General features: G+C 41.8%; 1 protein-coding gene across 3 annotated transcripts in view; it reads right to left on the bottom strand.

The window, feature by feature from the left end:
- LOC145417897 (centrosomal protein of 76 kDa-like) overlaps nt 1-16,625 on the bottom strand; it is a 76,159-nt gene that overhangs the window by 33,752 nt on the left and 25,782 nt on the right. For 2 of the 3 annotated variants that reach the window (XM_080286516.1, XM_080286515.1), the window contains 2 exons: nt 12,647-12,729; nt 6,849-7,046 (listed from right to left, as the gene is read on the bottom strand). In XM_080286516.1, the coding sequence (XP_080142642.1) occupies nt 6,849-7,046; nt 12,647-12,729 (281 nt within the window). The remainder of the gene's footprint in view (nt 1-6,848; nt 7,047-12,646; nt 12,730-16,625) is intronic. The other variant, XM_080286517.1, reaches the window with a different exon arrangement.

The following is a 16,625-nucleotide window of genomic DNA, read 5'->3' as shown; positions in this document are numbered from 1 at the left end:
GCAGGTTTATATCCAAGGGGTGGCTGGGGTTTATTGCTCATGTCATGCCACTCAGGGATGAGTGAGGTTGGTCACTCTCATCTTAAATGTCAGGACCAACTTGGCTAGCCTCGGGCTCCTACGCACCTCATGGGACAATGTAGGATTGGAGGATGGAAGAATGGACACAATATCTTTTTCATATTTCCTTTCTTCTCTCCGCACCCTAACGTACTTATTTCTTACCTGCTTGTATTCCTCTCAAGCCCTTTCACTTTATCTTCTATGCTCTCTTTCTTGCCTCAAATGCTATTCTACACCTGCTGTTAAACCATTCGTTCTCCCTTTCCACTGCTGTGGAGAATTTTGGGACATATTTACTAACTCCTGTTTTATATACCTGTATCAAAAACTCATATTTCTCATCAACATTTGTGATTGCATTCATTTTACTCTAGTCTACACTTTGGAAAAAGTTCCTCAGGGAACCAAAGTCTGCTGTATCTACTTTCTCTGTGTTTTTCTATTTTATCTGTGTAAAGTCACACGCCCAAGTTCATACCAGACCACCACAGCTCTTGAACAGAAGACTGCTGTCTAGATAATTGTTTCGAGCTTCATTCTAACCACAGTGATATAATATTATGGTCTAAATATTCCATATGTTTTAGTTCAACCATTTTACGATTTAGGACAGCCAGTAGAATGTGAGATAAGACTGTATCATTGAAAAATTACAGAGTTAGTTCACACCTAAAATGGTGGGGAAATAAGTACTATAGTCTAGGGTCACTGGGTAAAACAAGCACTTATTTATTCTTCATCATTACTCAGCCGATTCCGACATCGAATGTAAGGGGTGCAAATGATGAGGTGAAAGAGCAAGAGATTATCCAGATGCTTGAGGGTGCGCAAGTGGATGTATGTGAAGTAACTGAAACTAAATGGAGAGGAGAAAGTGTGAGAGTATGGGAGTATGGATGACATATATGTGCAGGAGTAGGTGAGAATGAGAGGGCAAAAGAAGGACTGTGTATTGTTGTGAGTAAAAGATGGAAGAAGAACATAAGAGAGTATGGATCAGTTGGCTGAAGAATTGTGTGGATAAGATGGAAAGTTGGAATACAAATGTGGGCGATTGTGTGTGTGTATGCACCAAGGCAAGATCGTGCAAGCAGAGTGAGAGAAATGTTCTGGACAAATGTGGAAGTGTGCATGGAAAAGTTTGGTAGGAATGACAGAGTGTTTTTGATCGGTGATATGAATGGAAAAGTAGGGAATGTGAAGGTGGATGGAATAGTTGGTGAGTGGGGTATGCCTGCTGAGACAGATGAGAATGGCAGTGCGTTAGTGAACATTTGTGCCGGGAGAGGGTTGGTGATAGCCAATACCCTCTTCAGGCACAAAATGATACACAGGTATACATGGCGAGTGATGAGAAGGGTGGGTGGTGAACTGAATGAAAGGAAGGCAATGATTGATTATGTGTGTGTAGATGAAAGGATGGAAAGATGTGTAATGGATGCAAGAGCTTATTGAGGTTGGGGGAGTGGACTTTCTGACCACTACTTGGTGGTGGTCAGAATCGAGATCCAAGTAAGATGGAGAAATAGAAGAAGGGAAGGACGGGAGGAAGGAGTAGTTGCAAGGAGAGTGGAAAGGTTACAAGAGGATGAGAAAAAGGCAGAATATAAGAGAGAAGTGGAGGAATGATTGGGTAAATAAGAATTGGAGCAGATGGGGGACATGGAAAGTGTGTGCAGGATATTCACCAAAGAAATATGTGCAGCATGTGATGTGGTGTTTGGGGTGAAGAGAAGACGGAAGGAGATGCAAGAACAGCATGTTGGAATGAAGTGGTGAGACAGGCTGTGGCACAAAAGAAGAAAGCATACAATGAATGGATGAGAAATAGGGCACTGGAAGAAGTTGAGAGGCTGAAGAGAGAGTTATATGTAGAAGGGAAGAGAGAGGTGAAAAGATTAGTTAAGAGAAAGAAGAGAGTGGATGAGGAATTTGGAAGGAATTTTAGTGTAAAGTGGAGGGACTGTAAGAAAATGTTCTGGAAAGAGATGAAGAGAGTAAGACAGGGTGGCAGTGAAGTTAGTAGGGGAGTGAAGATAAAAATAGTAGATTACTAATGGAGAAGGGAGAAAAAGTGAGCAGATGGAGAGAACACTTTAAGGAATTGTTGAACATAAAGAATGGAAGTAATGTGAGTATAAGTGGCTGGGGAATGGCTGGGAGAAGGAGGGAGGTGAGAAGACAGGAAGAAATCAGTAGGATAGAAGTTGTGGAAGCAATGAAGAAAATCAAATTGGGGAAAGCCCCAGGAATTAATGAAGTGTGTGGTGAAATGCACATGGGGGAGAGATAGTAGTAGAATGGATGTGGAAGATGTGCAGACTGCCCTCGGAGGAAGGTAGAGTCCCGGAGGATTGGAAGTCAGATGTAATTATTCCCTTGTACTAAAGAAAAGGGGAAAAAGAAGTGTGTGGTAATCATAGAGGTATTTGTCTTCTTAGTATAATAGGAAAAGTATATGGTAGGATACTTATTGACAGAGTTAGAGAAATAACAGAGGAATTAATTGGAGAAGAACAGGGAGGCTTTAGGAAGGGAAAAGGTTGTGTAGATCAGATGTTCATTCTTAGATCTTTAGTGGAAAAGTTTCTAGAGAAGGGAAAGAAGTTGTATGCAGCTTTCATGGATTTGAAGAAAGCATATGACAGGGTGGATAGACAAGGATTGTGGAAAGTATTAAGAATATATGGAGTAGATGGGAAGTTGTTGAATGCTGTGAAGAGTATGTATGATGGTGCTATGGCTGCAGTGCATGTGGATGGTGAACTGAGTGAATTTTTCTCTTTGAAAGTTGGGTTAAAACTGGGATGTGTCATGTCTCCATGGTTGTTCAATCTGTACATGGATGGGGTAACAAAAGAGATACAAGGTAGGGCAGTGGATGTTGGAGTGGCCATAGTGAGAGAGGGCAGTGTTTGGAAACTCCCTGTACTGTTGTTTGCAGATGATACTGTGTTGTTAAGTGAAGACAAAGGGGAGCTGCAAGGCCTGGTGGATGAGTTTGGGAGAGTGTGTAAGAAACGGAATCTAAAGGTGAATGCAGGGAAGAGTAAAGTGATGGTCTTTGAGAGAGAGGAAGTCAGTGAATGTACAGTGAGGTTGGATGGTGAGGAAATGGAAAATGTGAGTACGTTTAAGTACTTGGGGAGTGTGATGAGTAAGGATGTAAATTTAGAGGGTGAAGTGCTTGAAAGGGTACAACAAGGAAGAAAGGTTGCTGATTCCTTGAAAGCAGTGATAAGAAACAGGGAAGTGAGCATGGAAGTGAAAAAGTTACTACATGACAGTATTGTGATACCAACTCTTATGTATGGAAGTGAAGCTTGGACGTTGTTGGAACGACACAAGTCAAGAGTGAGAGCAGTGGAAATGAGTTATGTAAGAGGAGCCTGTGGAGTCACATGGAGAGACACAAATGAGGATATAAAGGAGCACAGTGGTGTGGAGGTGATAGGAGGCATTAGGAGGAACACACTGAGGTGGTTTGGCCATGTGGAGAGGATGGAGGGTGAGAGACTGATGAGGAGAATGTATGTGAGTGAGGTGGAGGGGGGGAGAGGGAGGGGGAGGCCAAGGATGAGATGGAGGGATGGAGTGGAAAGGTATATGAGAGAGGAGGGGTGTGAGCTGGGAGCATGGCAGTGAGGTGGCAGGGGACAGAGTGACGTGAAGGCGATTTGTTTGTGGCCACATCGTATGGGATTAAGGTGTCTGGCAATAAATAGACAGATAGTCTAGGGTCACTGGGTAAAACAGACACTTATTTATTTTTCATCATTACTCAGTTGATTTCGATACAATTCAGATTATCAGATAATTTTTCACTTCCAATACCAATATGAATCGGCATTTGCCTGCCAATTTAAAGCATTACTTTCTATCATATATTTCAGTGATACACTGAAAGAAAGTGGCCAGGTAAGGCATTAGAAGGGGTCTAGGAACAAGTCTAGGTATAAATTTTGGGTACCCCTTGGCCTCAAACATACCGTAACTCCATTAAACCCCCATTACAACCAACCCGGTATCCGATAACATGTTATGACCATCCTGGTATCCAGTAACTTGTTATCTGATCCATTTTCCATGACATAACCCCCACTATAATCCCCCCTCCTGCACTTTGTTGTATTCTTTTTCCAGAATCATTAACCCCTACACTGCGGGGTTGTTTTTGCGCTCCTTGCGCATCCCGCGAGGATATTCGCACTCCAGCTGACTTTTTAAAAATATTTGCCAAAAATGAGTTGTTAGTCCTACAATACTAAATTTATATATGCATATGGCACATACTTTCAGCTTTCCCCTGGGATGTTTGTTGAGCCTTCGTCATCTACTGTAGGACTTGTGGAGACTTCTGAAGTTGGGTAACGAAGTCTCCACTTTACACTTCCCAATACCCTGTAATATGGTTACCACCGCCTGATATTATAACTACAAACACTATTCTATGAATTTCAAGTAGTTTGGAATCCATATTCCAGAAAAAAACACCGTGAAAGCAATGTAAATTACGAGCGCATACGAGTTTTCCTCCCGTGCTGGTTTCCCGATGGTATTCTGAGGCGGAGCTGTCATTTATTATTTATAAACACACTCATACTTTATATTCCTAGTACTTTATCTTTCATTACTCCCAGTATTCATACATGCTAGAGTGAAACTTTCACTTTCATTACTCCTAGTATATATACTCGTATTCTTATATTACTACTTATTTACATTTCTATTTACATTCACTATTTTATTTACATTATTATCATTTCCATTTTATCTACACTATGTTATGCACTGTCACTTGCAGTAACTTATAAAACTATTTTCCACTGTTCACTTATATTTACATTCATTGCTTTCACTTGCTGTTTACACATTATTTACATTTCCACTTGCACTGTTTTAGAGTCACCAGAGAGATCATAGTCACTGTCCATCATTATCATTGATAAATTAGCCAGTTCACATTCCACAGCAGTCACTTAGCCCTTTACCCATTTCCACCCGAGGTTTAGTAAGGGTAGAGGTCACAAGGCCCTTTGCATGGGGCTAAAAAGCGGCGGAACTGGACAGGCGCGAATCCGACATGGTTTCAACTTGAAAGACGACAGTAAACTGAATGCTGTGGCCTAGGGGCAGTGAAGGGCTGCCAATGTCAGCGTGGTGACAGCTGCTAATATATACGCTATGAAATGATTGGCAGGAAATCTAGACAATACATAATAAATTAGGTAGTTCCAGGTGAATGTAAATATCACTTAGGCTTCTCCCTTCCTTTCTTATATATATTTTAATTATGAGAACAGGTGATACAGCATATTTCAAGGCGAAATAAACAGGGAAAATTAGCAAACGAGTGCACGTGAGGTGTTGCCAGGTGATAATTAACCCATTCCAGATGTACCGGTATGGCAGTATCAATTACCTTTTCTCTTTCTTTTATATATTATTTTGCATAAGAATAGGGCAAAGGGCACATTTCAATGGATAAAATGAGTGGAAAAATCCATCCAGCATTTGTGTAGCACAGCGCAGCTGGTCAGGCGGGAGGAGAGAGTAATGGAGGGGAGGTAAGGAGGGGGGGGAGTCAAGGACAGGAGAAAAATGGCTAAATTGTCAACAGTGGATGGGAGTACAGGTGACATTAGCAGAACTGAGTACAGCTGGACACTGGTAGTAATGATAGATGATACATGCCTCCACTTGAAAGCCTGGGCGAATTCAAAATAACACAGAATCACAAAAATGATGCCCCGCGGTATGATCCCTTGCTCCCGAGCATCACGAAAGTGACATCCCACGGTTAAGGGGTTAATCCTACAAGTAATTTATCTTACTGTTTTTCACACATGCAATTTCCACTATCTGCCTTTTAGCAAAAAATGATCTACACATCCTTTTATGCTCCTAAAATCACCCAATTCATCACCCATGAGACATTCTGACAGTATGCTCCTAAAATCACCCAATTCATCACCCATGAGACATTCTGACAGTATGCTCCTAAAATCACCCAATTCATCACCCATGAGACATTCTGACAGTATGCTCCTAAAATCACCCAATTCATCACCCATGAGACATTCTGACAGTATGCTCCTAAAATCACCCAATTCATCACCCATGAGACGTTCTGACAGTAGTGTGCTACATAATGCAACATGTGACAAACATTCTTTTAATGATGAACAGGTACTTCACTACTGATTTACTTAGGGATATACATAAACTTTCACTTATTGATGCTAATGATTCACTATATAATGTAATTGCTCTGAAGCTCAAATTGAATGGCTTGTTACACAATATGACTCACTTTAATTGCTTCACTCGCAGTTGTTTTTTTTCCTGTACACTAGACACTCAGTGAGAAGAATCTGCAGTATTGAACCCCAATTACCCATTCAAAATACAAGCAGCTCCTAGGACCTTGTAGAATATTGAAATACTGTATTGAGTAATCAGACAATATTCCCTTCTACATTTCATCTTGTCAGTTGTTCTACATGCCATCACAGAATTTTGAACAAATACACTGCCAAGAAAGTGAATTAAAGATAGTATATGATTTTTTATTTTTTCAAAAGAAGCAAGGATATGAACATAAATTATGAATTCTGAAAACTTCCGAATGCGTGAGTTGCAACCCAAGTATTTGATATCTGGTACCTAATGAGCGTTCCCAATCATCTAGTATCCTTCCTCTAAAAACATGTGTGTTATAGTAAGAGGCAGGCAACAACAATGGGCCTGGTGGCTAGCATTAGGTAGAGCAAAAACTGACTCACCAACACCCATCAACTGCCAAACTAACTTGCTGTAGGACTCGTTCTCTGTAAGCAGTCTTCTCCACTCAAATTGGTAGGCAGATAGTAGGCAACCTAGATCTAAGCCAGTCTGTGTCCTTCTCACAGCAGCCACACTGACTGGCATTCCCTGATACAGAAGCTCATTGCCATCCACCATACCATCACCACTGCTGCCACCTGCAGGAACAATATAGTAGAGTATAGTAAAAAAAATATATATATGATACATACTGTATATCCAATATTCACTATTTTCTAACTCAACCATACAAAAGAGCATCGTTTTCGTTTTCATTTTTGAAGGCTCCAACATGCTTGCATGCGTCGGCCTTGGTCACCTAATGGCAGCTCTCCATGCTGCACGATCTATCACAGCCTCCCTGTTCAGTCCGTTAACCCTGAGGTCACACTTAATGACCTCATCCCACGTCTTTCTTGGTCTATCCCTCACAACCCCACCCCCAATATTAACAATTCTCACCTTCTGCACTCAATTATCATCCCCCATCCTCTCCACATCCCCAAACCATCTCAATCTACCTCTCCTCATCACAACACCAATACACTCCAGTCCCATCCTATCTCTCAACTCTTCTATGGTAAACCCAGCCCCCCCAGGCCTTGCACACAGGGATCCACTGCACATCCACCTAATCACTGCCATTTCTGTAGGTCTGAGCCTGTGAATATCCTCCTCCTTTACTGCCCAGGTTTCACTACCATAAAGCATTACATTCCTAACACATGCTGCATACAAAGACCCCTTAGCACGTTGGGAGAGTCCTCTCAATGTCAGGAGAGGCAACAGCTCCCTGAACTTCTTCCAACCACTTCTCACCCTAGCAACAGAGCTAGCTCCAGCACCACCTCCAGCACACAACATGTCTCCCAAATAACAAAACTCTTCCACACACTCAAGAGACTCACCAGCAAGTTCAATCCTTTCACACCTGACAATCTCCATCTGTTCTCCCCGACACGTAGCACACATAAAATCAGCATTATCTCGCAGTCTACCTCTGATACCACCACATCTCTTGTGCACCCATTTATCACAAACACCGCACAAGATGGAATTACATCCTATGCCCTTGTGGCAAACTGCACATGGCCACTCTCCCTCATCTTTGACAGTACTGCCACCAACCCTAGATATCATAACTTTTGTTTTATCTGCATTTACCCCTAAGCCCTTATGCCCCATACCTTCTCTCCACTTCCTACATCTTTCCTCCACCTCCATTTCATTCTCTGCAATCAACACCAAATCATCAGCATACAACATCTCCCACGGAAGTTCGTTTCTGAAGTCCTGTGAGAGGGCTTCAAGTACCATGATAAACAACAAGGGGCTCTAAACTGACCCCTGATGCACACCAACATTCACGGAAAACTCATCACTTAAATCTCCATTCACTCTTACCTGGATGCGAGCACCCACATACTGTACATGGCCATAACCACCCTAACCAGCCACTCCTCCAAGCCATGCTTTCTCCTTGCCCACTTCACCACCTTTCTAGGGACTCTGTCTAAGGTCTTTTCCAAATCAACAAAAACAAAATACAGATCCCTTTTCTTACCAATATATTTTTCCTGAAACTGTCGAACAATGTATATGGCATCAGTGGTCCCCCTGCCTGGCGTAAACCCAAACTGCATCTCATCAATATTCACTCTTTCTCTAATCATACCTTCTAGAACTCTCTCCATTACCTTCATTATCTGGTCTATGAGCTTTATACCTCTATAATTTCCTCTTTCCAGGGCATCACCCTTCCCTTTAAACACATTTACAATTACACTCTTCAACCAATCATGCACAAAAGTAAAAATACATGAGAAGAATAAATCATGATGACTCCTTCTCAGTCAACTGTAGTGCAGTAGCTGAACAAGAATAAGGATGAGGTGGGGGCAGTGCACAATATACAGTACTAGAGAAGCCACACTGCATATTTGCTATGTATGTTATACAGTCTGAATATGTACTGTAGTTATATACTGAGAGCATCATTATCTAAACCCTGGCTAAGTATTTTCCATTACTTTAACAATAAGCAGTATACTGTACCTCTCACATATACCTCTCCACTCCATCCCTCCATCTCATCCTTGGCCTCCCCCTCCCTCTCCCCCCCCTCCACCTCACTCACACTCTCCTCATTAGTAGAGAGGTATATGTTGAAAGAAAAGAGACCAGTGTAATGTCTATCTATTGCCAGATGCCATAATCCCGTACGGGGTGGCCATTTGACTCTGAGTTATTTGTTTTACAGGGAGGGGCACTAATCCTCCACCAACCCACTTGACACGTAGGGAGCACTTATGGTTTGGTTATATGGTTACCATCCAGCATTGTAAATGGTTTCTTGGCTTACAGGAAACCATCTGGCTTGTCACTCAATGTAAAGCCACCAGTAACGGAAAGAAATGCATTAAGTAGTGACAGGAAAGATGGGAGAAATAGCAAGAGAGGAGGGCAGGCACAGAAAAAGAATGATAAAGGCTAAGGAAGAAGTAGGCAGCACTACATCAAGTGAGTGGATGATAGTCGCCACCACCTACCACTTCATGTGCTGGTTAATAATGGAGAGACTTCAAACTGTGAAATTGTTTAATTTCTTCAGTGTAATAACAGAAAGGAGAGGTTAATAATTAAAGGATATGTAGAGTGACTTCAGAAAGATGGCTGGCCACTATTCTGATAACCTTAACATGAGACAAAGGACAGTGTGGGGTGACGACAAGGATTGCATGGTGTGCTGGTGCCCACATCAATAGTGAGGTGAGACTTTGCTCTGGCACGTGTGTGAAAAGTCAGGAACAAGCAGTAGACATGGAACTGATATGTGGTTTATGTAGGATGAAGAAGGTAAGGAACATAGATATATAAATGTGTGATGTAACAGAGTCAAAAGATCAGAGAATGCAAGAGAGTCCTTAAAGGGGTCCAGAAAACAAGGAAAGAGAGAACATGAGGAATACAATGCTTTCAATAGAGTAGCAAGTAAAATGGGCTAAACACTCATTCATACACCACTGAAGCCATCAGAATCCTGGCTCCACCTCACAGGCCTAATAAAATGAACTTTTTTTTTTTTCTTGGTATTGTTATGGTACATGATAGGTGGGGGCACTCACCATCCACTCATTCAATGTAGTGCTGCTCTCGGGTGGCTGCCCTTCCCTCTCCTCTTTCCTTCTTTCCTCTTATGTCGTTCTTTCCTTCACTGTTTCTTCTTCCTTCTGTTTACGGGTGACTCTACACTCAGTGACAAGCCAAATAGTTTCCTGTACACCAAGAAACCATTACTACACTGGATGGTAACCATATAACCAAACTATGACACATGGTGGTTTAGTGGGTAATTAAGGCACTCCAACCGGATTGAGCCTGTGTCGGTTCATATCCAAAGGGTAGTTGGGGTTTACTGCTCACGTAATGCCACTCAGGGATGAGTGAGGCTGGTCACTCTCATCTTAAATGTCAGGACAAACTTGCCTAGCCCTGGGCTCCTACGCTTCTCATCGGGCAATACAGATTTAAATGATGGATGGACGGATGGACTGTTATGGTATTAATAGATGCACTGCAGTTATACTAGCCAAAAAAAAGTCAGTGATGACTTCCAAGTTATACCAAAATAAAAAGGGGGGGGGTGGAGGGGGGTGTGCTGCTTCTTGCATACTTCATCCAAATGTAACAAATGATCAAAATAGATGGAAGAGGTAGTACAGAGATCCACAAGACTGCTGCACCCTATTTAAGACCTGGTAGTGAATGGTATGAAACTATTCCATAGGTATTTGTGAAGTACATCATATGAACTTTTTTTTTTTTTTTTTATGCGAGGAAGAAGGAACCAAAGGCCATGAACAGGTTACTAGCATGTAGGTAATCCTTGTTTGTTTGGTAATGCCAAAATGTCAAATGTTTGAATGATGACATGGATCATTTCATTAGCCACTCCATTTATTTTCTGCTAATAGGAGTGTCCATGATAAGATGAGATTAGTCATCCAGGAGTGGTATGGTCCTCATATATAAAGAAACATGATATCAAGCTTGAAAGAACTGTCTTATGAGGAGAAGCTGAAAAGGATAGAGTTGCCAACTTTATATGAGAGGAGAATGAGATTTGATTAAGATGATTTAAAGAAGTAGAAGGACTGGATAAGTGGACAAACAAGATCTTTTTTTGAAAGACAATGGAAGGTCAAGAGGACAAGAATACAAACTGAGGAAGAATAGACTTCTACATGATGTAAAACAGTTTAGTTTTCCACAGCCACAGAAGTACAGATATTTGAAGCAGTCTGGAAGGTGAGGAGGTGCATGCAAAGAACATCTGTGTGTTCACAACAAACTGGTTAACAGAAGATGTGGCGAGAGGGCAAGATAGGCTTAGTTCAAACCCTGTGTACTACAACTAGGCAAATACTATACAATTAGGCATCAACACATGTGTACATACAAATGCATACTCAGACATGTGAGGCGAGGGGTGGAAGATGGTCAAAACTCACCAGTCACAAAAGTGGTTACTCAAAGGCAAGTGAAGGAGTACTGTGGTGTGGATGTGGATGTGACAGAAAGTGTTAGGGGAAATCACTGAGGTGGTTTGCCCACGTGGAGAGGATGGAGAGCGAGAGACTAATGAGGAGAGAGTGAGTGAGGTGGAGGGGGGGGAGAGGGAGAGGGAGGCCAAGGATGAGATGGAGGGATGGAGTGGAGAGGTATATGAGAGAGGGGTATGAGAGTTGGGAGCAGTGCAGTGAAATGGTGGGGAACAGGGCAACATGGAAGTGATTTGTTTGTGGCCATCCCTTACAGAATTAATGTGTCTGGCAATAGACAGATAAACAGATAGACAGAAAAGCAAGCTTCATAAATGAGACAAATTCAAAGTCATTATATAAGAATGGATGCAAACAAGGTGGCTGTTGCTGTTGTGGCCCAAAGCTCATCTGAAACAAGAACCCAGTGAACTGCAAGCTGATGCTGCCCTTATGCAGTCCACCATCCTCTTTTGGGGGGAACAGGAAGGAAGGTGAAGGATGTTTGTATTATTGAGCTTTGAAGCCACTCAATTATACTGGTGTCACCACATGAAGGCGTGCATCTCCACCACCAATCAAGATGCTAAAGAGTGCTGTATATGTGAGTGAATTTGAGAGCTGGGAGGAAGCATGGTAAGCCAAGAAAAGATGGGCTGATATGGTAAATGGGTGTAAGAGAAAGTAATGTCCTGAAGTTACTAAGGCAAAGGAGCTGACAGAGGATCGAGCTGACTGGATGCACAAGTACAGAGTAGCATGTGACGAAAGTTTTGCACCCCACTATTTTTACTTAACAAGTCAAAAGACTGACTCTGTCTGACTGATGTATGTAAAATGCATCTATAAAGACAACCATCAGAAATATATGTGCCAATGGATGGGCCATCACGGTGGAGTCAGGATTCTGGGGGGTTTGAAGGCTATGTAAATGATGGTCTGGCCTGTGTCACTGTGAGTGCTGTTGACAGTTTTCTTTCATGCTTTTTCTTTCCTCATTACCGGATCTATCCCACCCCACCCTTTGGTGGAGAAAAAAAGGTCATGAAGATGATGATGATGATGATTGATGATGATGATGATGATGATGATGATGATGATGATGTTGATGACAATGATGACTGATGATGATGATGATGAAGACTGATGACAATGATGATGATGATGATGATGATTAACTTAACTATTAGGTACAACAAGAGACAAGTCAATCTTACCTTGTTTTAGTGCCTGAAGATCAAACAGAAACACCTCACCGAACTGCGGTTCATACAAACATGCCACTGGCTCACTTTCTAACCTGCCAATGGCGACATTATAATAATATCTCATTTTGTCTCTGACTGGGTCTGACACTGTAGTCGAATATTTACAACAGTGTATCAAAATTAAATGGCATCAGTGTTGACTACAGGCTAACCAGTGTCCTTTCTGATATGCCATTTTCTGACCCTACAATGTTTATCTAACAGCTACACTTCTACATTCACTTACTCGATGTAGTGCCGCTCTCGGGTGAATGCCCTTTCCTCTCTCCTTTCCTACTTTCCTCCCTTCCTCTTCTGTCTTTCATTCCTTCATTCTTTGCTTTTCCTTCTATCTATGGGTGACTGTACACTAAGTGACAAGCCAAATGGTTTCCTGTACACCAGGAAACCATATACTACACTGAGTGGTAACCATACAATCAAATTATGGCACCTGGTAGTTTAGTGGGTAATTAAGGCTCTCCAATCAGATTGAGCTGGGGCTGGTTTATATCCAAGGGGTGGTTGGGGTTTACTGCTCACCTAATGCCATTCAGGGATGAGCAAGGCTGGTCGCTCTTATCTTAAATGTCAAGACCAACTTGCCTAGCCCTGGGCTCCTACACTCTTCATGGGGCAACACAGGATTAGACGATGAATGAATGAATGAATACACTGCTACACATATCGTAAGCACATCTATTTCTATCTATCTATCTATCTATTGCAAGACGCCTCAATCCCGTTTGGGGTGGCCACAAACAAATCGCCTCCACGTCGTCCTGTCCCCCGCCATTTCACTGCCCTGCTCCCAACTCACACCCCCCTCTCTCATATACCTCTCCACCCCAACCCTCCATCTCATCCTTGGCCTCCCCCTCCCTCTTCCTCCCTCCACCTCACTCACATACACTCTCTTTGTCAGTCTTTCACCCTCCATCCTCTCCACATGACCAAACAATGAAATGAATAACACACCAAAATTACAATATATGTTATGATTTAGGAGGCTCGATGGACTAAAGTAATGGAACACTGGAATACTGGATATGTGTACATTTACATTTTTGAAGGACTTACCCGTGCATGCATGTGAAAGCCTTTTTACCTACTGATGGCAGTTAACAGTGATACTCAGTACCATGTAGCTTCATAACCCCCAATATGCCACCAACAAGTAGCTAGGGTACCATGTAGCTTCATAACCCCCAATATGCCACCAACAAGTAGCTAGGGTAAGTTTTTTTAATGACCATATTCCCATACCATCAGCAACCTTTTCCTAGGACCTTAAGTTTGAATTTACTTTTCTTTCTCCTAAGCCAATTGCTATTCAAAGCTGACAAATCTACCCTATTCCAGACATAGATATTATACAGCAAATCAGTATTGTAACACTCTTTAGTTACGCAGTAATGGAAAAACTGATTTAATAGAAAGAAAATGTATCTTCAAATGGCGTAGCCTATACCAGTTAAATTTATTTATTAGCAACAGTAGTCAAACAGCACAGCAATGAATCAGTTGTGATAATGGAAAGATTGATAAAATGGGACTACTTGAGATACACTATCATAATGTGGATCTGTTACTCTGTTATTACTCTCAACTACCATACTACTCAGGGTTTGTGTACAGTGCAGCCTTATTATGAATCGGGAATTATCACATAACAAGATCAATGTAACAAGGGTTCAATGGGGTTAAGGAAGGTGACCTCAACCATGACACCTAAAACATCCTAAAAATAAAAACCCTCTTCCACCCACCTGAAGTTTTTCCTACGTCAGTACGAGTCGTCACCAAGGGTCCTTCCCCCCCCACCCCACCCTCCGGGATGGGGGACAGTTGGAGTGCTTGGATGAGCACTCCATGTAAAAAGATACAGTATCCCTTCACTTAAAATCACACAGTGCACTATTTGTTAAGAACTTGCACTGTTATTTGGTGATAGCAGCGGTGTTTCAATGGCCTTTCATGCACAAAACAGAACAACAGGCAATGACCAGAGCCAATGTAAACACTGGGTGGGCATCTTGACTCAGTCAGCTGAGTAGAGGACCATAAAGAGGATGATGGCTATGTATAGTCGACAAGGTTTCCTTGTCACAAGTTTCTGAGTTTCACAGACAAAAAGGTATTTCATCATTTAATACTGCACACTGCACTATTTATTAGGCACCTGCACTACTGTCTGGCTATAACAATGGTGTTTCAGCGGCCTTTCATGCACAAAATAGAACAAAAGGCAATGATCGTAGCCAGTGTTAATACTGGGTGGCTATTTTGGCTTGCATGCATCTCCACATCTGCACGAGATTCTCAGAGGCGGCCATTGAAATTATTGTTGTAGTGATATCGCGATTAATTTTTCAACATTGTACCACTGCAGGGTATAACTTTTAATTATCATTGCAGCGATTTATCACATAACAAGGCGTTGTATAACGAGGCTGCACTGTATATAGTTAAGCATTCTTGTGGTAAATGATGCATTATTACCTCCCTCCTGTGACCAGGACAGGGGCAGAGGAGGGGGGACCGCCAAGTATTTAAAATAACAGACTGTGAATTCAAGTTAACAGTGCTAGTTATGATCTTAAACACTGCTGTGAATAGCCTGAAGATCTGAATTATGCTAAAACTGTTTTCACTATTCTTTCATAACAATCACTAACACCTGACTGCATCATCCCCACTACAGTACTGATTCAGCTTTGAATGTCATACAACATCCCTAGCATGTCACAACATAGATAGCTGTACTCAGGCACTGCAACTTTCTGAATGGCAAGGCAGATATATGGGTGTTGCCACAGGTAATCAGTTAGCATGCTACCAAACAATTCCAGAGATGTGGGTTTGAGTCCCACAGGGTAACGTAAGCAATTTGTCCCCACTCACTTCATGAACATGATGTTTTGCTGCAGACACAATAACATCTCACTTACCACTACAGACAAGTACCTAAAACTTCTGTTAAATGAAAATCACTGAAAGTGTTAATCAGGAAACTATTCAATGCTACAAAATAAGTGCCAAAATGTACTTACATTAATTCTGTGACTGAATGTGTGTGTATGTATTAAATAAACATTTTAAAGAAATGGGTTTTGTCTTCTTATGTGTGAGCTGTATCAGTTCTGACTCTTCACTGCATATAATGATCGCCAAGTAATGAATGAGTGGATGAATGAATGAAACATTTGGCAGACTGAAAGAGTGGCAAGCCAAATGGTTTCCTGTACACCAGGAAACTATTTACTACACTGGGTGGTAACCATTTAACTAAATTTTGGTGCCTGGTGGTTTAGTGGGTAATTATTGCACTCCAATCGGATCGAGCTGCTGAAGGTTTATATCCAAGGGATGGTTGTGGTTTGTTGCTCATGTAATGCCACTCAGGGATGGGTGAGGCTGGTCACTTTCATCTTAAATGTCAGGACCAACTGCCTAGCCCCGGCCTCCTATGCTCCTCATGGGGCAACATAGGACTGGATGATGGATGAATGGATGGCATGTAATGTTAAAAGTGTCTGTGTTGACTGACAGCTATATAATGAAAAGTATATTAAATGAAAGTGTATTAAACAGGGAAATACTGTAGAAAGAAAGATACAGTAGAGCCTAAATCAAGAATTTGTCCCATTTCCTTTCATTTCATAATGTGTTTGTCAAAGATTCCACTTTAATCTTGACATGATGTCTTTCATAAATCATGTTTTCACGAAGCTGAAATCTGTTAAGTCAGTCATCCACTCAAGACAAGACAAATCATCATCATCATCATCATCATCCAATCCTACATTGCCCCATGAGGAGTGTAGGAGCTCGGGGCTAGGCAAGTTGGTCCTGACATTTAAGATGAGAATGACCAGCCTCACTCATCCCTGAGTGGCATTACGTGAGGAATAAACCCCAACCACACCTTGGATATAAACCTTCAATG

The sequence above is a fragment of the Coenobita brevimanus genome, chromosome 111 (assembly GCF_032717465.1).
Source record: "Coenobita brevimanus isolate Jiangsu-jjx chromosome 111, ASM3271746v2, whole genome shotgun sequence".
Classification (NCBI taxonomy): Eukaryota; Metazoa; Arthropoda; class Malacostraca; order Decapoda; family Coenobitidae; genus Coenobita; species Coenobita brevimanus.
The sequence above is the reverse complement of the archived record's forward strand: the minus strand, read 5'-3'. Positions and strand labels throughout refer to the sequence as shown.